The following is a 22,135-nucleotide window of genomic DNA, read 5'->3' as shown; positions in this document are numbered from 1 at the left end:
TGCATCAATTCAGGTACGTGTCTGTTTTGCCCACTAGATTGTCAGCCTCTCAAAGACAAGAAACCCGTCTTATTCATCTCCTGTGTTTCCTGTGTGGCCAGGGCCTGCTCCACAGTAGGTGGTCAACAGATGTTTTACGAATGAATGACTAGAAGGGCAGGCAAACAGACATCTTGGGGAGCTCCCACCAGGCTGTGAGATCAGCCTCTGGGTGACAGGAACACGACCCCCAGCCTCCCCGTGACCCTCTTACCTGTCCGAAGTTCCAGCCAACCATGTTAATCCGATTGACACTTCCCACAAAGATGGCGCCGGAATCTTCCAGGACGTACTCCTCTCTCTCAGCTTGGTTACTCAGAAAGACGCCGTCCGCTGCGTGACACAGAAGCCAGATGTCGGGGGATGAGAACGCTCCGGAGGACTCAGAGACAGCGGTCCTGGCTCCTGGCGTGGAGCTGGACCGTCTTGTACCTGCACCCTTTCCCCGCTCCCCCCACTGAGGACGGACGCCTTGGGCTGTGACGCTTCCAACTCATCTGAGTTTGGAAAAGAGGCTGGGATGGGCTGAGAGTCTGAGAAGGAAGCCCCAGGAACGAGGTCCTTGCTCCTTTGAGGAGGGAGAAGAGCCATCTGCATGTCGCAGAATCTGTACTGCGGTCACTGTCCCTTATCATTAATTACATCGTTCTGTGCAGTTTTGTAAAAGATCGCGAGGTTCCTGTAACACCCCCAGAGGCAACAGGAGGACGTGCACTCAATGGTGAGGAGTCCGAGGGTCAGAAAGGCAGAGGGACCGCCCAGGCTCCCGTAGCTGGTCAAGTGGCAGAGAGGGGGCTCAGACCCGGGCTCCTGACTTCTAGGTCCTATGCTTTTTTCCACGTCCCGCGAACTTCTCCTAATCAAACCTGAGCCCGCAGGGCGCGCTCCCCTCCCCCCCTTCCCGTGGGCACGGCTGTGTCGCTGGTGGGGAGGGCAGGTGGTTAGGTGCGCACCTTGCAGCCAGGGGTTAAAGAGCAGGATGAACGTTCCAAGTTTCCGAGTGGCGCTGTGGACCGAGGAGGAGACCTGCATGTTCAGCGTGTACCACCCCACGGGGGCGCTGGCCGGGCTGGACATGGAGATGACCAGAGAGTTGTGCCTCTGGGACACCAGCCTGGCGTACCAGCTGCTGCCACTGGTCCCGTGGGAGAGTGAAAACACCGCCTTCGTCCTGGCAGACTCGGAGGGGGAGGGCCCTGTGGAAGGAGACGGGGGTCAGGGGAGACCAGGGAGCCCTGGCTGACTCGGAGGGGGAGGGCCCTGTGGAAGGAGACGGCGGTCAGGGGAGACCAGGGAGCCCTGCACTGGCTGACTCGGAGGGGGAGGGCCCTGTGGAAGGAGACGGGGTCAGGGGAGACCAGGGAGCCCTGGCTGACTCGGAGGGGGAGGGCCCTGTGGAAGGAGACGGGGGTCAGGGGAGACCAGGGAGCCCTGGCTGACTCGGAGGGGGAGGGCCCTGTGGAAGGAGACGGGGGTCAGGGGAGACCAGGGAGCCCTGGCTGACTCGGAGGGGGAGGGCCCTGTGGAAGGAGACGGGGGTCAGGGGAGACCAGGGAGCACTGCACTGGCTGACTCGGAGGGGGAGGGCCCTGTGGAAGGAGACGGGGGTCAGGGGAGACCAGGGAGCCCTGCACTGGCTGACTCAGAGGGGGAGGGCCCTGTGGAAGGAGACAGCAGTCAGGGGAGACCAGGGAGCCCTGCACTGGCTGACTCGGAGAGGGAGGGCCCTGTGGAAGGAGACGGGGGTCAGGGGAGACCAGGGAGCCCTGCACTGGCTGACTCAGAGGGGGAGGGCCCTGTGGAAGGAGACAGCAGTCAGGGGAGACCAGGGAGCCCTGCACTGGCTGACTCGGAGGGGGAGGGCCCTGTGGAAGGAGACAGCGGTCAGGGGAGACCAGGGAGCACTGGCTGGGCAGACGGCGGGGAGAGGTCAGATTCCAGTACAATCGCCGGGGGCCCTTGGAGGGGCATCATCTGAGGAAGCACCCCATGATGGCGCTGGAGGCAACTGGAGAGACCTTGTTGGCCAAATTCCTCTTTTTTTCTTTTTAAGGGACAGAGTCAGAGAGAGGGATAGATAGAGATAGACAGACAGGAACAGAGAGAGATGAGGAGCATCAATCATCAGTTGTTCATTGATTGCTTTCTCATATGTGCCTTGACCGTGGGGCTACAGCAGACCGAGTGACCCCTTGCTCGAGCCAGCGACCTTGGGTCCAAGCTGGTGAGCTTTTGCTCAAACCAGATGAGCCCGCACTCAAGCTGGCGACCTTGGGGTCTCGAACCTGGGTCCTCGGCATCCCAGTCCGATGCTCTATCCACTGCACCACTGTCTGGTCAGGCTGCCAAATTCCTCGTGATCAAGGAAGATAAGGCCTCCTGGGTTCAGAGACAGGCAGAGACTTGCCCGAGGTCACTCACAGGTGTGGGGCCAAGTCAGTGGGAGAGGTGGGCTAGAGCCCACAGCCCGGTGACCCAGTGTCACTGTCACCAGCCCCATGGGCTACTTCGGTGTGTGTGTGTGGGGGGGAGGGACAAACAGGTAGGTACCTGTGGAGGCTGTGAACTCCAGACTTTCTCCAGCTTTAAGAGGTTGGCTCAAGGTCAACGAGAATGTGAACTCCTGACCTCTTCGCAAGATGAGCTCCTGGCCGAAGTACTTGTCGGTGTGATGGGCTTGCCGGTTGACAGTTGTCTGCCAGTTGACACTGTGGTGACTGAAATCTGTGAGGCAGAAAAGAGAGGATGTTACATCCCGAGAAGCAAAAAAAACAGCAACATGAGGACAACGTAGACGTCACCAAAGGGGGAGCATTTTGTTTTTTTTTTTTTTTCTTTTACTTTTATTACTATTTATTTTCTGCTGAATCGACTCCCGGGACATAAGTTTTTGTGTCTTGTGTTTCCTCTGGGGCTTCTGTTTCTTCTGGGTGGGTGGCCTCTCCGTCTGGGTTAGGGACAATCTGCTGCTTCGGACGGCAGGGAGAGCCCGCGCACGAGCTCATCCGCCCCCTGACTGTGCCGGGTGACCAGAGAATCTGCGTCCACGCCCGTGGAACTCAGCACCCCTCTCTGCGTTCTGAAGCACGTGCAGCCAACACCCGGCGCTCTTTCTTGGGCCGCCGCCCCTGCGTTGGCCTGGGCACGCCCACCAACCAGCCCCACCGCGGTGACGACAGAAGGGTAACCCGCGGCTTCTGAGAAGGGACAGCTCTCAGATGCTTGGTGGCTTTTCGGAGAGGCATCCTCCTGATGGCCTGGGCGGCTTTCAGGAATGTACTGATAGTCAACATGAAGTCTTGGACCTCTTGATCTGCACGCTTTTGTGAGGCTCTCCGAGTCAAGCGAACAGGGAGCCGTTTTCAGAGGTCACCTCCTCTGGCCGCTTTCCGGAAGAGGAGGAGCGGCCTAGGGCAGTGGTCCCCAACCTTTTTTGGGCCACGAACCGGTTTAATGTCCAAAAATATTTTCACGGGCCGGCCTTTAGGGTGGGACAGATCAATGTATCACGTGACCGAGACAGCGTCAAGAGTGAGTCTTAGACGGATGTAACAGAGGAAATCTGGTCATTTTTAAAAAATAAAACATCATTCAGACTTAAATATAAATAAAATGGAAATAATGTAAGTTATTTATTCTTTCTCTGCAGACCGGTACCAAATGGCCCACGGACCGGTACCGGTCGCAGCCTGGGGGTTGGGGACCACTGGCCTAGGGGACAGCTTTTCAGCAGGGCTAGCCAGGGCAGGGCCAGACTTCCAGGAATGAAAGTCACACTCCAATCAAAGACCCTGCCTGAGCTCGGCGAGAGCTCCCCCCTCACCCACCTGTCCTTTCCGACACCACTCACGCCTTCACGAGTGCCGTCCCCTCTGCCTGCCAGCTGGCCCTCGGCCCTCCCGAACAGGCCGGGTGTTCAGTGTAGCATCACCCAACCGGCCCGGAGAACCCCGTATTCTGCCCCCTTTTCACGCCATTACCTGGTGGCTGGGGCTTCCAACAGAATGGGAGGTGGCTCCGTTTCTCCAGGTCACCACCTCGCTGGTGGCTCCGTCTCTCTCCAGGTCACCACCTCGCTTGCGGCTACTTTTCTCCAGGTCACCACCCTCGCTTGTGGCTCCGTTTCTCCAGGTCACCACCCTCGCTTGTGGCTCCGTTTCTCTAGGTCACCACCTCGCTTGCGGCTCTGTTTCTCCAGGTCACCACCTTGCTTGCGGCTCCGTTTCTCCAGGTCACCACCTCGCTTGCGGCTCCGTTTCTCCAGGTCACCACCCTCGCTTGCGGCTACTTTTCTCCAGGTCACCACCTCGCTTGCGGCTCCGTTTCTCCAGGTCACCACCTCGCTTGTGGCTCCGTTTCTCCAGGTCACCACCTCGCTTGCGGCTCCGTTTCTCCAGGTCACCACCCTCGCTTGCGGCTACTTTTCTCCAGGTCACCACCTCGCTTGCGGCTCCGTTTCTCCAGGTCATCACCTCGCTGGCGGCTCCGTTTCTCCAGGTCACCACCTCGCTGGCGGCTCCGTTTCTCCAGGTCACCATCCTCGCTGGCGGCTCCGTTTCTCCAGGTCACCACCTCGCTGGAGGCTCCGTTTCTCCAGGTCACCACCTCGCTTGTGGCTCCATTTCTCCAGGTCACCACCCTCGCTGGCGGCTCTGTTTCTCCAGGTCACCACCTTGCTGGTGGCTCCATTTCTCCAGGTCACCACCCTAGCTTATGGCTCCGTTTCTCCAGGTCACCACCTCGCTTGTGGCTCCGTTTCTCCAGGTCACTACCTCGCTTGCGGCTCCGTTTCTCCAGGTCACCACCCTTGCTGGCTTTTCCCTTTGCGCCTCCCCCAACACCGAGTGCCTCTCACCACCCCGACATCCAGCCAGTGTTGGCTGCGTATTGTAGACGGCATCCCCGCAGCACCTTGGGGCCAGCCCGGGCCTCTGACCCTGGGGGTGGGTGGGGTCAGCACGACTTTGAGCCGCGTGCCTCAGCCTCGAGACGGGGCTCATTCACAGGCTCACTGGCAAGAGCCGTCTACAGGAGCCGGTCAAAGGGACACGAGCTCTCTGGATAATAATGCCCTGCAGACACACAGCTGGAAATTCACTGCCCCCGCCCCCAGCCTCCCCACCCCACGTCTTCTCACACCACGACGATGACGACGACGACGGCGCAGGTGACCCAGCGAAACCGAGAAGGGTTGGTTGACGAGCGACACCGTAAGGTACGAACACGTTAGGCTACACCACCCTTTCCAGAGCGTCGTTCCTCTGAGTTACACCAGAGCCGTGGCCTCCTCTATTCCTCCGCAGGCCAGCGAGGTTTCTGTCTCCGCGAGGAGGCCACAGCCACGAGGGTGTGGGCACAGCGGCTCCTCATAGGTGCCTGTCCCTGCTCATCAGAACGTGCTCTCTTGATGTTTGTGTCCTGAGGCCTTTGCACATGGCTGACTCCCTTCAGGACCATGGGTATCAACGAAGGAATAAGGGCATCAGATGAACCAACGAACACACACAAACTAAGGTCGCGCAATGACCATCATGACCAGAGCTTAAGATTCAGTCCATAAGAAAAGGTGACCGTGGTGGGGGGAGGGCATTCATTCAATAAAATGAACAGAGGGCCGATATTAGTTCGAGGCCACCAGGTTGGGCGCCATGTTGGCCGTGTTCTGACCCTCAAAGAGCTTCAGCGGTGGGCCAGGCGAGGAGGGAATGAATGAATGACGGGACAGGGTAAATCGGACCCCCCGCCCCACCCCGGGAAAGGTGTCTAGGAGAGGCAGGCAGGAAAGAGTCCCTCTCCGTTGCAAGGATCAGAACAAGCCTCGTGGAAATGCGGAAGGAAGAGAGAACTTGGCCAGGTGCAATGGAGCAGCCTGCGTTCTGGGCCGCGGGCGGGGAGGCCCGGGCACGGGAGAGCAGGTGTTATCTGGCTGGAGCAGAGGCCACTGTCCAGAGAGGGAGAGGTGAGGTGAAGAGGGTGTGGCCCCAGGGTGGACCTGGGGCTGGGGACTCCCCCGGCCCCCTCCCCCAGCCCCCACCCCCGTGCAGCTTTGGGGATGGGCAGGGGAATCGTCACAGATACTCCCCCAAGTGGAGTCCAGCCTCTGGGGGGGGGGGGAGAGAACCAAACCCAGCTACGGCAGAGGGAGGCTCGGGAGGTGACCGGGAGGTGACCTGGCCGCCCGCTCAGTGTGTTCCCGTGTCCTGCATCCACACAGCCTCTTATTCGTTCTCGTGCTTGTCCGCCCACTCAGCAAAGAGCTGCTGAAAGGGTTAATGACTAAGTTTTGGCACAAACTCAGAAAAACCCAGATGTGCGTGCACTGGGCACGACCTGCTGGGTGAAGGGAAGGGCAAAGGGAGGAATAGAGGGGCAGAGGGGGGCGAGGAGAGAGGATGACCGCTCCTGACCGCCCAGGCTGGAGGGAGACAGCCCTGATCCGAGACCCCCGCCGGCAGCCCCGAGCTGGGCTCTCCGGGGCTTACAGCTGCCCGCTCTCTCCAGGCTACGGCCCCACCTCTCCACCCCCGTCTCCTCCCCAGCCTGGCACACTGCCTGCTGCGACCCCTGCCAGTCGAAATTAGGTAGAGCTCTGTTCCTTGTCTTGGTTTAGAAAAAAAAAAAGAAGAACCCCAAGGAACATGTGGGTTCAGATAACATGAACCCCCTAGAGATGCCCCATCCTTCTCCCAAACGTAAAAGGATGCCTGTCTTCTCTCCACCGCACCCCACCCGCCACCCCCGCCAATGGAAGCCCTCTGCTCCAGACCATGAGTTCTGTGAGAGCAGGATGAATGTTCCCCGGACAGTCTCGGTCAAACACAGGGGCGAGGAAAGGGGGGCTCAGGGATTCCACACGTAAAGCCGGCTTCAGCCTCCCCCCCCCCACAGGTCCCCGTCTCTCTCCACTCTGCCAGGGGTCCTGCACTCTGTGCCGCGGCTCTGCAGAGAGCGAGACAGCGCCCTGCCACCCAGAGGCCCCCGGCTGGTCCACAGGGAACATGGCGGAGAGCGGACTGAGCTCCAGGCGCCCTGTCTGCAGAGACGTCGAAAGGAGCTGGAAGACACTTGGCGTGCTCCCCCCCCCCCCCCCATCGCTGCTTCTGTCACCGTGCTCGCGGGATGTGCAAGGCTCCTCCGAGCTGGAGGGTGAGGAGAAGCAGGACCCACGTTCGCCGTCCGCTGATTGCCTGTCAACCGCTGCTAACAGTACACAGAGCACTTGACACAATGTCAGTGGAATCCCGACAGAAACGAGAAGCTGATGCTCAGAGAGATACGGCTCTGACGTGAGGTCACCATCGAGGGAGTGGCAGGTCTCCCTGGCCCTCCTCTGCTGCTGTGGCCCCCAGGTCCCTGCCTGGAGTGGGGGGGGGGGCGCGCAGGACCTGCAGTCCAGAAGGTACCCAGCCAGCGGGAGGGGGTCCCCCACTCTGTGCTGTCCTGCCTGCCCCGCATCTGTACCCTGAGGGAAGCAGGAGTGAGCCCCCTGGAGGGGGCTCCTGTGCTCCAAGAAGGCATTTACACGGGCGGGCGGGGACCAGAAGGGGAACAGCCCAGCGCCTCTGTGTCCCGGGGTGGGACGGGCGGGGACGGGCGGGCGGAGAGCCCGCTCATAAGCCTCCGGGGTGGTTTCTGAAGTCCTTCTCCTCTTGCTCCCTGCTGCCCTTGGACCCCAGGACGGGCTGTGCCAGCCCTCGATGGAGGAGCTGACAACCCTGTCTGCCTGCGGGTTACTGGGCTCCATGGTTCCCCCGCCCCCACCGCCCTGCGAGGTAGCCATATGCACAGCCCGCTTTGCCAGAGTGTGTCCTGGGAGGGAAAGGGCAGGGGCTGGGGAGACCCACGACCCTCGAAGTCTACAAAGACAAGGGACATTCAGAAGTCCCAGGGCTGTCTTCCGCACCAGGCTGGATGAAAGGGAAAAAATAAAATAAAAGGAGCCTTGCCCCCACCCTGTAATTGACTCATTAACACACACTCTTAAAAACATCAGAGGGAAAAACGTCCTGGGAGGCAGGTCCTGGACTCCCACCCCGTCCAGAGGCGAGGACCTGGAGGTCCGGAGGGAAGTATCTCTGGACGCTCATTCGAGGGCTCTTCCCACAATTCCACGCCGCACCCCCCAGTCCCCACCCCCTAGAACGTCAGTGCCACCAGCGGTCCTGATGTGGCGGGACTGTTACACATCTGTGTCCATTCCCTCCTTCTTTCCTGGTAACAACACCCGCCGTGTGCACGGGCACTGCCCTTCCAGGCTCCGCTGCAGCGGGGGTGCGTGCGCGTGCATGTGTGCGCGTGCGTGTGATGTGAATGAGCTCTGGCTGATGACCTGGAGGAGGGAGTTAATATACTAACTTCCAGGCAACCTCCTTTTAACTTTATGATTATTTTTATAAATGGAGGTAACTTCCACAGCACATGAAACCCAGCACGTTGGCCGTGTTAAAGTGCGCCACCGTCCCGCGGGGACTAGTCCGTTCCCAGTGTGCGCGGCCACCAGCGCTGTCTCGTTCTAGAACGTCTTCGTCAGCCCCAGAGAACCCCGCCCCCACTTCTCCCCGGTTCCCGCCCCTGGTCAACACGCAGCTGTTTTCCCTTCCCCTGGATTCGCCTCCTCCGGACACGTCTCAAGAACGGACTCACGCCCATGTGTGGTCTGTGGGTCTGGTTCCTTTCACTTAGCATGTGTTCTTTTTTTTTTAAGAAAAAAAAGTTTTAAAAATGTTTCAATCACAGTGGACATTCCATATTATTTTCCCCTCCGCCTCTTGGCTCCGTCAGGCAGAGGTGGGTAAGGAGGACCTGGCTACGGGCCAGTGGCTGGGGTCTTTCGCCTCCCGTTCCGGGGGGGGGGGACCCCAGCGGAGAGCTGTGGGCCGGGGGGCCCATGGGCCGCGGCTGTGTCTCCCCCCACCCACCCGCCGCCTGTGCCTGTTCTCTAGGCGAAGACATACGTTTACCTTCCAGATTTCTAGAGTTCGTTAGAGCTGATAAACAAAGATCAGCCCGTCAAGCGGCCTTCAAGCACTTTTAGAGACAGCCCCTCCCCCCATGAAGAAATACGTCTTTACACCCTGTGTCCATGCCTGGGTCCCTCCCTGACATAAAGTTTCACAAAACAGTACGGACTCTTACCGATGTGTTTTTTGTTTTTTTGTTTCTTTCTCTTCCGCTTTAATTTTCACTGCTGGTCATAACCCACTGACTAAGCTGATCTTACTACAGCCTGCGAACAGGTGGCCCCCGCAGCCTGGAGAACCCCATCCTCCTACAGCCCAGGTAAGAAAACCGAGGCCCCGCCTGCGGAGGCCATCTGCCCAGGTGACAGAGTGGTTCAGGAGCAGAGCTTGGCCCGGGATCCAGGTCTTGGATCCCTGTCATCCCGGAGGGGACGTGGGTCATTCCCAACGCCCTTCCCCACGGCACAGGGAACCCTGCCAGCTCCTGGCTCTCACCTTTCCTCCCCCCCACCCCTCTCTCGCCTGTGCCTGTTCCCTCTCTCTCTCCCCCAGAGTCAGACACGTGCCATCCCTGTGCGGCATGAGCTAGGGGCACGATTGCTTGGCATCCAGTTGGCTGAGTGAGGGGCCAGTGAGGCCCCCCCGGGGTGAAGTGAAGGCCCCCAGGACCAGCGGTCGGGAAGGCCAAGGCCTGGGGCACAGTCTCAATGTTTCTGGAACGTACTTTCCCCATCGGTAGAGAAGGAGACAGTGAAACCGGCCCACCCTCCCTTGGGGGGATACTGTTGGGACCCCACACGCACTCATCCCTAGCACCTGCACCTTCAGAAGCTGAAGGGGGGTGCAACTCCCTTGGGGTCCCACACAGAATGGCAAAAACGCAACCCAGGAGTTTTCCTGGGGGGGGGTTGTTGCCGTTGGGGACGCCAGGCACTGCGTGCGCTAAGCATTTCACTTCGTGCTATGTCATATTAAATAGCCACACAAACCCCATGGTGTTATTATCCCCATTTTCATGGATGAGGGATTTGAAAGTCCAGTCCGGGTGACGTCACCGGCCGAGTATCGCACAGTCAGGCAGAGCCTGGACCCAAGCCCAGACGGCCCGCCGGCCTCGTCTGACCACGTGGGGCTCCAGGCTGCCAAAGGGGGGGAGGGGTGGTACAGGGGGGTGGTTCCAGGAAGGTGCCAGGGAGGTAGCGCTGCCACCTGCAGCCGGCTGCCCGCCCGACGTCATGCGGTCAGGGTGAGAGGCCACGCGGAGCGGGGAGAGGCCACGCGGAGGGGGGAGAGGCCACGCGGAGGGGGGAGAGGCCACGCGGAGGGGGGAGAGGCCACGCGGAGGGGCGAGAAGCTAGGACCACTCCTTGCGGGTAGAAGGGGGAAAACTGAGACAAGACGCTGAACAGGCTGTCTGAGCAATTCACAGCCAGAGGCAGAGGCTCACCTCCCTCGAGGGGATGCCCGGACCTCCGCTGTGTCTCAGCTCCAGGCCCAGAAAGGCAGCAAAAAACCAGGAGGGTGATGCCAGGACCGGTGATGACCCCCTGACTCGGCACGGACCAACCGGTACAGACCACGGCCCCGAAACAGCACCCGTGGAAAAAAGCTGATGAATATTCTGTTGTTCTATTGGGATCTCCCCTAAATTCCCAGCTTTTAAAACCCTCCAAACAAAGCGCCCCGTGCACGCTCTCCTTCCCTGGAGCACGCGGGAGCTGTTCCCTTCCCCCCGCAGGCCGGCAGCTCCGAGACTCCGAGGGTCCCCAAAGAGACTTGCAACCAGGGCAGCCGTGGGCAGAGGCAGCTGGTCCCAGGCCCACACCCCGAACCCGTCTCTAAGCCCCCCCCCTTTTCCTGACTCTCCACTGAGCGGAAGCTGCCCCCCAGCCGGCCGGGCTCTCCCCGGCTTTCATACACGCACCCTCAGCACCGCCTGGACTCCTGCCGTGAAATCTTCTCCACGCAGAGTTGAGAGCCCACACCCTCCCTGCAGGCTGGCCCTGGGCAGGCAAGGCTCCCGGGGCCAGACCCCCCTTCCTGGAACAGAAGGACTCCTGGACAAGTTCATTTCCACCCTCGCTGCACGTGGAAATCCCCAGGAGAGTGTAGACTGGTCTGAGCCCCACCACAGGCCGGTGCAATTAGAATTTCTGGGTTAGAGACAGCACTGGCTTTCTCCTTCTCTCTCTCTCTTTTAAAAAACTCTCCTGGTGATTGTAATAGCACCCAGGACAGAGAATCACTACCATGGGTCGATATATCACCTTACACTCACTCAAACTCTCACACTGAGCCTCTCGCCCTGAGCCACACAGCAGCTTCGGGAGGGAGGCCGGGTCACGGGTGGGTGGGTGGGTGGGGTGGGGGCGGAGGAATCACTGCCTCCCTTTTATGAGGGAGGAAAGCAAAGCTAAGAGAGGGGAATGCCTGCCCCTCCTGAACCCATCTCTCAGCCCCTTCCGAAGACTCCGGTGGGGGGGGCCGTTCCCTCCACTTCTGGGCTGCTGAGAAAATAATTTCCCAGCGTCAGCTCACACCCCTGGCCGGCATGCGGGCCCTGGGGAGGAGGTTGATTGCTTCAGCTGGGAGCCGGGCCCAGCAGGGTGGAGGCCCCGCAGAGAGTTACCCGAGGTGAGCAGAGCAGCTCCCTGGGGACTCGGGAACGCTGGCCGGGGGGTGGGGGGCGCAGGGCGGGGGCCCTGGGGACTTGGGAATGCTGGCGGGGGGGGGGCAAGGGGGTGCTCTGGGGACTCGGGAATGCTGGCCGGGGGGTGGGGGGCGCAGGGCAGGGGCCCTGGGGACTCGGGAATGCTGGCCGGGGGGTGGGGGGCGCAGGGCGGGGGCCCTGGGGACTCGGAATGCTGGCCGGGGGGTGGGGGGCGCAGGGCGGGGGCCCTGGGGACTTGGGAATGCTGGCGGGGGGGGGCAAGGGGGTGCTCTGGGGACTCGGGAATGCTGGCCGGGGGGTGGGGGGTGCAGGGCGGGGACCCTGGGGACTCGGGAATGCTGGCCAGGGGGGGCGCAGGGCGGGGGCTCCTAGTGGGAGAGGCCCCCCCCCCCGAGAATCACCTTTGACTAAGAAATGGACTTCATCTCGGAGGGTTTTCCTCCAGGCTCATGAAAAGTTCCCCCCGAATGAGTCAGTTGTGTGGGCCGAGCACACACAGGGGGGGCTCCACAACAACCCCATTGTAGAGCCGAGGGAACTAACTGAGACGCTTTGGTGACGGAACCTGCCCCCCAAGGATCCCTCAGCTGCGAGGGGGCAGAGCTGAGGGTTAAGGCAGAGCTTGTCCCCGGATGTGGACTCGTCCGAGGTCGTTCCAGGTAACAGAGGCGGAAGTATGGGCGGCCCTCGTTCCAGGGGGAGGCAGCGGCTAGTGGGTCAGCGTCCGATGACCCGGGAGCAGCTGCTGCCCCAGAAAAAGAAAGCGGGTGGGTGAGACTGGGATGGGGGGCAGAGGCAGCTTGTGCGATCACGGACGGACACTGAGCGCCTGAAGCCTTGGGCCCCCGAGCCCAGGGGGCTGCCCGCTCTCAGGGAGACCGGAGAGACCGCGGGGGTCCAGGTGGCTGAACCGAGCGAGGAGAACCCGGGACCCTCCTGGACTTCCAGACCAGAAAGAGGCAGGAACACGGGAGAGAGAGCCGCTGCTGACCCAGTCCCAAGGAGAGGCGTTTGGCGTAGACCCGCGGCCCGGAATGGCACGGGGTTCTCGGTAGACTGAGGAGTGAAGCCAGAGAGAAGGCGGGTCCCCGCCTCCAGGGCCAGCGTGCCGCCTGGGGTCCGAGCGTCAGCCCCTGGAATGGGGGGGCTCTGGCCGTTTGCAGGCAGGACATCTGCGGTCATGGCTGAATCCTGAGGACTCTGCGCCTGACCCAGGGCCTCCAGGGGGATCTGGGGATGGGAACCAGGTTTCCACTCTGCAGTGGACCCAAGGTCTGTGTCCACCCAGGGGCCCTGGACTCGGGGGCAGCCGGCGGAGGGTGCCACACCTTGAACAATGTGGGGCCAGGGGGGATTAAGGGAGCTGAGGTTGGGGGTTAGGGGTGCCCGCTGCCCTCAGAGTTAAAGACCCATGTACCCCCTTGCAGACACAAGATCTTCAACAGAAGAGTCAACCCCTGGAGCAACTCAGGTTTGAACCGTGCAGGTCAATTTGAAAAACCTGTGTATATAAGCGGACCCAGTGCAAATGCACGTTCAAGGGTCAACTATCACCCTCCTCTCACCCTCTCATCCCACCCATAGCCCGGGCTGCCCTCGCCACTGGGAGCCACGGTCACTGAACCCATGCCGGTTCCAACAAGAACCTCAAGTTGGAAGCTGGGCACAGCTCTCTCCGACGAGCATACGTTGAGCTGATAGTCCTCTGGGTCATACCTGCGGACCCAGCCACCTTCATTCTCCGGTTCCCTCCACCCAGAACACCCCCCGGCCCCGTAAAACCAAGCTCGACCAGGCGGAGAGCTCACGGGGGACGACGGGGACCGCAGCTCAGGCCTCCCCGCCCTCCCCAGACCCCTCCTGTGGCTCCTGTCCCCAGGTGTCCAACAGATACAGTCATTCACCAGACGTTGGCCGAGCGCTGCCCGGCCCGGGTGACAGGAGCTGAGCTAGGAGCTCAGCGTGCGCGGCGAATTGAAGGGAGTCAAGGTAATCCCTCGTCTGTTCCCCGCCTTTTAACACATTCATTTTCTCCCAACCAGTCATTCCACGCCCGGCCGTGACCTCAGAGGACCTCCGGTTGGTTTAGATGTTGAGAGGTCTAAGAGGTTAACGCGTTCTCCATGACTCATGGGCACTGACACACGGGGCCGTCGGGGTGTCACGCAGGGCTCCCCAGCGGGCTGGTGTGAGGCCATTTGTGGGGGGCGGGGTGGGGGCAGAGCAGGGATGGCACAGGCCCCCAGGGGGTGAGCACGGCTGGGGCCCAGCCCTCTCTGTCCCTGCTTTCTTCTCCAGGTGAGAGTCACCCGGACCGGAAGGAGCCCGGATGGACGTCGATCTACCTGGCCCTTGGGGACCTGCGGCTGGGTGGTGACAGGGCTCAGCATCGCTCTGCTGTGTCCTGAATGTCACACACATTCGTGGGTGAACTCGGCTCTGGTAACAGGGCACGGTGGGAAAAGCCCGGGGTGGGGGTGGGGGTGGGGGTGGGGGACCCAGCCTGGGTGCTGCCACCGCCAACTGTCTGAGCGACTGGATAAGCCTCTAAGACCTTCCTGGCCCCGCTCTGGCCGCCTGGAGGGAAGGCCGTGGCTTCGGGGACAGCTGACCTCCCCTTCCGTCTACCAGCTCCGAAGCGCCTCTTCCTAGAGCCAGCTCGTGTGCTGACACACCCACGCAGGCTCACAGGAGAAAGCCGGGCGGCGGGAGGGGGGGGGCGTGGGGGGGGTTCCTCCGGCAGCCACCCTGTCCCGGTCTGCAGCCACCCTGTCCCGGTCTGCCGTCCCCGAAAGTAACCGGCACTGTGGCCTTCCGCACCGTGCTCAGCGGTCCCCCCGGCAAGCCTTCCTGCGGCCCTCGCCGCCGTCCACAGCGGGGTTGACTCACGCTCTGGGCTTGGCAACGCGCTGGACTGAGCGCCCGCCCGCCCGCCAGGGACAGGCCAGGGGCGGTGAGCATCCCGCTCCGCAGGGGTGCTGTCTGTCTCTCAGGAGCCCCAATCCTCGACAGGGGCCCTGCCCACGAGCTGAAGGAGCCGTGCTTCCTGTCCCTGCCGCCCTTATCCAGCCCCGTCTCCCCTGGGGGCTGCCTGGAGGGGCCGTGTTGACAGCACGCCTGCCTCTGCTGCCGGGGAGCCTGCAGCCCATCAAGGCCCCCTTCCCAGAGGCTGGGCCGCTTCCCTGCCCAGGTGCAGTTTACTTAGGAGCACTCTGGCGCTGCTCACGGTTTCTTTTAAATCAAGTCACCGGCTGTCACCCTCTGCATTCCTCCTGCCTCTCTGAGAGGTGCTCTCTTCTCCGCCCGCGCTCCTGACAGCTAGCCAAACCGCGCCAAGGGGGACGCGGGGAAGCCCGGCCACCAGTCTGAGGGGATGTGTGTGACCTCCAGCCGCACCGGCTACCCGGCCCGCGACTCAGGACCGACATCCCAAATACGTCCCACGCCCCCCCCTCTCCCCAGGGGACCAGGCTGCAGAGACTGGGCCAGCCTCCGGGAAAGGACAGAATCCTGACAGGCTAAGCTCCAGCCCTCAGAGCCTCCTCCGGGGCAGGCGGCTGACCTGAGCCGGACGCCCTGGTCCAGGAGCAGCCCGGGCGCCCCGCACGCAGCCAGCGGCGGCGGCGGCGATGCCGCACGCACTCACCTGTCATGTTTCACCTTCCTCGGCCTCTTCCTCTCCTTGGGGCTCCGCTGGGAATGGCAGGAGTGAGTTGAGTGAGTGAGTGGGGAGGCCAGCTGCCTGCTGGGGATCGCCTTACCATTTATAGCAGCCTCTCCTCCACACCCCAATTAGAATCGTAATGAGGTGGGGCGAGGCACCAGGTCATTCCTGTAGTGCCTGTAAGCGTTTCTTACGACATCCCCCGTCCCCCACTGGGAGCGCGCCAATGGTCTTGCTTGTGCAACACCTGCTCGGCTTGGGGAGAAGAAGGGAGAGAAGAAAGAGTTCGCTTTGGAGATTTTTTTTTTTTTTCCTCCCAAAGACGAACGCCTCTCTGGATTTTAGGGTTTAGGAAGGTTGGCCGTGGTGTTTCTTGAAGTATCTGGTCCCGGAGCTGGAGCCAAGGAGTCTCCCGAGCGAGGTCTCCGCAGAACCCGGGAGCGTGGACACGGCTCAGTCTTCTCTCGTGTTCTATGCACGCCTAGGGGTGGCTTCCACCTGTACAGGGTGGTGGGACACCCAGCACAGAAAGAGCGTTTGGGCTGCGGTTAGAAGCAGCCACCGGGTCCAGTGCCCACTGGGCCATGGCTGACCTCGGGGCCACGGAAGCCTCTTCTGTGTCTGGTTGTAATCACTCTCGTCAACTCACTAAAGAGAGGAAAGCATCGCATGAGTCGATGCAAGTCCAAAGTGCAGGGACGTGACCCAGGACGGGTTAAGAAGCCTGATACCATCTGGATTCGAATGCCAGTTTGATTCCAGACTGTGTAGGTTGGGGTGGGAGGGTGGGGAACGGTTCTTTTGAATGAGGCTTCAGGGACAGCCACTGATCTTGTAGTGGTGACATGGTTCCAACCCAGTTCTGTCACATGCTGTCTGCTGGACTGGAGGGTCAGTCACGGACCCCCTCTGGGCCCAGGGTCTATGTTGCTTTAAAAAAAAAAAAAAAGAGGGGCAGCAGGAATTCTGTTTTCCTTCGTTTATTTGTTTGCTTGCGTGTTGTTTTAAGGGGATATATAGATTCCCCCCCCCCAGGAGATCCTATTATGGATATTTACAAACGCCAACATTTCATCCATGATAGACAAGCGAGTTTCACAACACAGCTAAAGCTCTGAGGACTCACGACAGAGCAGAAGTGTCCCAGGGCCCCCACCCCGGATTTGGAGCGGGAATGAAGGCCCAGCACCACGGTGACAACCTAGGGTCTTTGAGAAGACGGGGTGGGGAGTGCTGGGTCCTGAGGAAGGTGAGACCCAATAGACAGGGGCGGGGTGGAGGGGGGGGGGAGAGGAACCTTCGTCTTCTCGCTCCAAACAGCATTTTGAACGTCATGGGACCTCTGTGACCATCGGAATCTCCCGAGAAGGAGGATCTGGGTGCGTTCGCCCGAGCGCTAGACCGAGTTCCGTGAAGGCACAGGCTGAATATTATTTCCCACCTCGGAAACCCAGTGTGGGCGGGCCACGCAGCAGGGGCGCGCGGACGCTCGTTTGCGTGAAGCAGTCACGCGCGCCGTGAAGGCGGGGACAGCTCCCATCGGTTCAGGGCTCACCGCCGGGCGGCACTGGCTAACCACTTCGCACCTATTACCTTCCTCCCTATCTTCATATCGATCCTAGGACATGGGAACTATTTTTATTGCTATTTTTTGGCGGGGAGTTGTGTGTGTGTGTGTGTGTGGGGGGGAAGGTGTTTAACCTGAATCTATGCAGTCAGGACATGCACATCCGTATGTGAGCGGGTGCAGAACCTGTTCACCTGACCTGGAGGTCGGCTGCCAGAGAGAGGCGGGGACCTCCCTCTTTCCCGGGCTTCCGGTGGCTCCAAGGGACAGGTGGCTCTGCCGCTGGGCCAGACAGAATGACTGCCGTGGGCTCTGGCAGGTGACCCAGAACAGGGAGAGAGAGAGAGGGTGTGTGTGGCAAGGAGGGCTGGACTGTGAGGAGGAGGTTTGCGTGAGGGTCTTGTCCCCTGCCCCCGGCACTCGCTGGGATGGGGACATGGCCCTCCTGTGGCCAGTCAGTCCCGCGAGAAATCCCCAGGACTGTGGGAGTCAGACGGGATGAATGGATGCACACGTGCCCCGCCCACTCTCAAGTGTCTTGTAAAGAAACAGAGGTTTTTATTATTATTATTATTATTATAGTTATTGCTGGTATTGTTGGGCTGGGAGCCGAGAAGCCTTGGACCCTGGGCATTCCTTGGATGACCACTTGCAGCGGGGACAGGGAGGCAGTGCTCTCTTTACAGAGGACCCCGGGACTTTGCCGGTCACCTCACCTCTCAGGGTCTCTGCTTCCTCACCCGTGAGACCGAGGGAGGAGAACCCCGTGAGACGACAGGAGACGGCCACCACCGAGAGCTCAGCACTGCGTCCGGCGCTGCCCGCCGCGCCCCGGCATGGACGGCATCGGGACCCTTACTGCCCCTCAGAAGGGCTCCCCGGTCCTGAGCGTCAGGTTTTGCAGAGGAGCCTCTGCAGCTTGCTTGCCACCCCCCCCCATGACCCCGGCAAAGTCCTTGCACATCTCGGATCCTCAGTCTCCCCATCAGCCTGCCCACACGCCTCCCGGGGCTGGAGCGAGGCTCAGAGGCATGAAGTCACGGAGGTGACCCTGTTCTGGAGACAGGGTGGTGTGACAGCAGTGCTCCCGCCAGCCCCTGCTGCTCCGCCTGCTCCCCGGTAGCCTGCTCACTGCAGCAGGGCCCTGCCAGCCTCCTGCCCCCCACCCCCCGTGCCCCCCCGGCCCGCCACCCCCGAGTCCGCCCTGAGCCATCTTGGGGGTGGCTGCTGGAGGCTTGCGCCATGGCCGCTGCTGCGGCCCCAGGCCGGCGGGCGGGCCATGATTTGCATTCTGTGTCACAATGACGGCTAAATGATTTTCAGTGCATAGGTGGAGTCACCCAGCTACACGCAGGATGAAATTCCTGCTGGGCCACACTCTCTCTGCTCCTCGAACTTCAGTTCAGACGGAGCGGGGAAATACGGGCTTTTGCAAAAAGGAGAAGTTAGTTGAGCTCTGCCTTCTCTCTCTCTCTCTCTCTCTCTCTCTCTCTCTCTCTCCTTCTAATGAAGGGCTTTAGGGTTGCTGAAGATTTTGCAACATGTGTGTTCAAGGAGACGTTATGGACTCCGCCTCTCTCGGACCACAAGGGTCCCCTTTCCTAACACCTTTCTCCTTAGACACCCGCGCTGGCCCCAGAGACGGTTCTGGCTGTTACTGTCATTTCCGCGGTGGTTCTCGTTAAGGTGTGTCCTTCCCCCGCTTCATAGATGCTCCGTGAGGACGGGGACTTCGTCCCTCTCCGTCACTGCTCCGTGCCCAGCGCCCCCCAGTGCCCAGGGTGTGCCGCGGGCTCTCAGTCGGCTGGGGTTCAAATGCATGGAGAGGACCAGGAACCAGGAAGGTCTTCCTCGTTCGAGCTGAGAGTTTGTCTCGAGAGCTTTTTACCCACTGCCCCTCGCTGCTTCCCCGCCAATCCCTCGCGGAGCCCGCGTGAAACAAGTCCGGTTCCTCCTTCCCCTGGCAATAGTCGCATTCTTCCCCAGGTCTGGCAAACGCTGCCCCCCCACCTCACCCCACCCCCCCGCCCCCGGTCCCTCCACCAAAGCCTTCGAAGAAGTCTTGTCTTTTTTTCTAGGTTAAATATCAGTTTTCATCAACCGTTCCCAAGGAGTCATGATCCGGAAACGCCTCACATCGTGAGATCGCGTTACTCCCCTCCTCTGAAACCGTCCGTGGCTCCCAGTGGCCCCTCACAGCTTCAATTCCTTACTCTGGCATTCAAGGCCCTTGGGTGTGTGTTCGAGCTTAATTCCCATTATTTTCTGCCATTCTTCCATGAACTCCCCGGCAAGACGCGCCTCGTCCTTTTTCCCGGAACCCAGCCTGTCTCTACGCCTATTGAAAAAAAAAAAAAATGACCCCGCCTGGAACACACTCCCTGATTCTCCTGTATCCGGGTCTCAGCCTCACTGAGGCCGGAAGCAAGTCCCTCATCCCACTGCGGAAAGAGGGTTGGCGGTGGTCCGAGCAAACCTCGGTTTAAGTCGCAGAGACGTGTTCTAACTCACCCGGAGCACCGGTTTTTATTCAATATAATCAGACAGACCTTGGGCAGATCATTCAACCTCTCTGAGCCTCCGGTGTCCCCTTAGAAAAGTGGGTACGATGACATGGGCGCCGTCTACCCACCCTCCACGGCATTCTGGGGAATCACGACAGGACATCTATCAAAGCCCTTGGAAAATGACCAGAGGCACTGACTTCCCTAACCACTGAGCCTCGAATGTGCCCCTGTGTCCCTGAACAAACAATGCACCACCTATTAATAAACCTGGTAAATGGTGTCTAGAATCAGTGCAGGGGGGGAAGGGGAGTGTGGGGGAGGTGATTACCATGTAAGGTATAAACATGTCGAATCGCTCTGTTGTACACCTGAAACGAATACAGCCAATATACGGTTGTGTGTCATGAGAGGCAATCAATGAACAACTACAGTGACTCAGTTATGAGTTGATGCTTCTTCTCATCTCTCCCCCTTCCCTTCTCTCTTTTGCTCACAAAAAAAAAAAAAAAGAAAGAAAGAAAAATGAAAATAGAATGTAGGCCAACTATACTTGAATAAAAATAAATTAAAAAATATCTGGCAGTGGTAAGTCTGTGTCACCAGGCTCTGTGCAAAAACACTTCACATCAGTTCACCTTGAAGCCTCGGGCCAGCCCTACGAGGAAGGCACTGTTAATCCGTAGTATAGAAAAGAAGCCAGAGGTTCAGAGAGGCTAAATAGCACGGCCCGTAACTAGGCAACCAACAGCAACAGCAGGAGCTGAACCACAGCCAACCCAAGACGAGACAAGGACGAGGGGTGGAAAGCCCCTTCCCATCTCCCCGTCTCTGACGAGTCACCAGGTTCCGTGAAAACCTGGGTCCTTCTGGGTCTCTCCTTCAGGAGAGACTGCTGTCACTGAACTGATACCGGTGATGATGGTGTTACTAACTCAGGGCTGAGTCCGCTGGCAGGGCCCCCACAGAGACTAACATCACAGCCTCGAGGGTAATAGGCAAAACCTGAGAGGGAGGGAGGGTCAGGGTGTGAAAGTCCCTTACCAGGACTGAGAGAGGCCAGGCAGGCGGGGAGCCACAGAGCTTTTTCTTTGAAAAGACAGAATCTGGTAAAAACCAAAAGAGGAAAGAATTCAGCAAGAGTGATGATGATTACAGATGATGGAGAGAAAAAAGCGTGATTTTTTAGTTTAGTTTTGTTTTTTTGAGAAGGAGGCATTTCAGGCATTCCCTGAAATCTAAGATCACAGAGAGGGAGGCGCTCCAGGCCGCAGGACAGAGAGTAGAGGAGGGAGCGCAGGGGGCCGACCCCCACCCCCACCCCCACCCCCGGGGAAAGACCGCAGCCCAGTTTATCTGGAGAACGCAGCATCTGGGGACATGGGAAAGGACCAGCAAGGCCCGGGCTCCACCCGGAAACATACGGGGATGCTCAATCCTGGGGCACTGGGGAGGGTAGCTCAGTGGGCAGCGCCGGCTCACCCCGGGGTCGGAGGCCCCTGGACGGGAAGGGTTGGCTTACCCGCTGAGCTGTCACTTGGCTATTTGCGAGCACGCAGCGGAAAAACCAAACAAAGCAAAGAGGAGGAACCCCAGCCAAACCCCCCTGTGTGTTGACTCTGAGGGCCACGCCTGGCGGTCGTATCCCCAAGTGCCCGGGCACTGAGGGCACAGCGAGGGGAGGGCAGAGGGCAGGTCGCCGGGGTTGGGTAAATTCTCAGAAGGGAAACAGATTGGGGAGGTCAACCGGCCCCACCCAGACCACGCTGAGAGAAGTGATTTGCATAAGGATGACAGCCTGACCTGCCTGCGGCTCAGGGCCAGAGGAGCATGGAGGGGTCACTTGGTCCAGTTTCCTCCTCTTGCCCGTGAGAATGCCGAGGCCCAGGTCACCTGGCAACGCCGGCTTTCCAGGCCCCTGAACACCGCCCTCGTCGCCCCCGTCTGCCCGGTGATCTCAGTCCCTCCCATTCGGTTGAGAAAATCCGTTTTAGAAAAAGGCCCAAGGGGTTGGGCGCGCGAGAGGAGGGAACTATTTTTCAGTGTCATCCACGGCAGCAAATGCTACGAACCTTGTGAAACATTCGTATGGTTATCGCGAGATCTGCCTTGGCCTTCATTGTGTCCCCTGTGCCCGGCCGGCTGCTAGGAAGCAGGTCTCAGGATACACCTCCCGGGTCACGGGGAGGAGACGGATGCCCGGACAGGCTGTGGGTCTCAGCAGAAGCCAGACTCCAAGCTGAAACCTCAAATTCCAAGTCTTCTGCTCCACCTCATGTTAGGCACTGATAATAAACGGGCTTTATTAAGGGGAAGGCATGTTCAAATCACACGCCTGCTGAAGGCTCCCTGGTTATCACGTGCATTCCGTGCTTGGCGATATGTTTTGCCATCTGACAGACCATAATCCACTCGAATATGGATGTGGTTCACGAAGGAACCGGAAGGTTTGGGAAGGGGTGAAGGGCTGTCCGGGAGAGTGTGGTGAGTGGGGGAAGCTCTACACTAGAATGTGCGCAACGGTCCATTCTAACTCAAAAGAACGCCTGCACCCCCATGTTCACTGCAGTGTTGTTTACAACAGCCAAGATCTGGACCCAGCCCCAGTGCCCATCAGTAGATAAGTCGATAAGAAAAAAAAGTGGTGATCCACTTACACGGTGGAATACTACACGGCCATAAAAAAGGAGGGAATCTTTACCTTTTGCGACAGCACGGGTGGACCTGGAA

At 59.9% G+C, this 22,135-nt stretch overlaps 1 protein-coding gene and 1 long non-coding RNA gene across 2 annotated transcripts in view; one reads left to right on the top strand and one right to left on the bottom strand.

The window, feature by feature from the left end:
- TGM3 (transglutaminase 3) overlaps nucleotides 1–15,452 on the bottom strand; it is a 44,163-nt gene extending 28,711 nt beyond the window's left edge. Inside the window, exons 1-4 of the mRNA XM_066235816.1 lie at nucleotides 15,317–15,452; nucleotides 2,590–2,763; nucleotides 993–1,235; nucleotides 254–372 (exon numbers count right to left, since the gene is read on the bottom strand). Coding sequence (XP_066091913.1) covers nucleotides 254–372; nucleotides 993–1,235; nucleotides 2,590–2,763; nucleotides 15,317–15,323 — 543 coding nt within the window. The 5' untranslated portion in view covers nucleotides 15,324–15,452. The remainder of the gene's footprint in view (nucleotides 1–253; nucleotides 373–992; nucleotides 1,236–2,589; nucleotides 2,764–15,316) is intronic.
- A 2,656-nt stretch (nucleotides 15,453–18,108) lies between these two features.
- Nucleotides 18,109–19,620, top strand: LOC136308871 (uncharacterized). The gene is made up of 3 exons (XR_010726184.1): nucleotides 18,109–18,345; nucleotides 18,612–18,887; nucleotides 18,980–19,620. It is a non-coding gene; the product is annotated as an uncharacterized lncRNA (long non-coding RNA).
- Nucleotides 19,621–22,135: the final 2,515 nt, after the last annotated feature.

This window comes from Saccopteryx bilineata, chromosome 6 (assembly GCF_036850765.1).
Source record: "Saccopteryx bilineata isolate mSacBil1 chromosome 6, mSacBil1_pri_phased_curated, whole genome shotgun sequence".
Taxonomy (NCBI): domain Eukaryota; kingdom Metazoa; phylum Chordata; class Mammalia; order Chiroptera; family Emballonuridae; genus Saccopteryx; species Saccopteryx bilineata.
The sequence above is the reverse complement of the archived record's forward strand: the minus strand, read 5'-3'. Positions and strand labels throughout refer to the sequence as shown.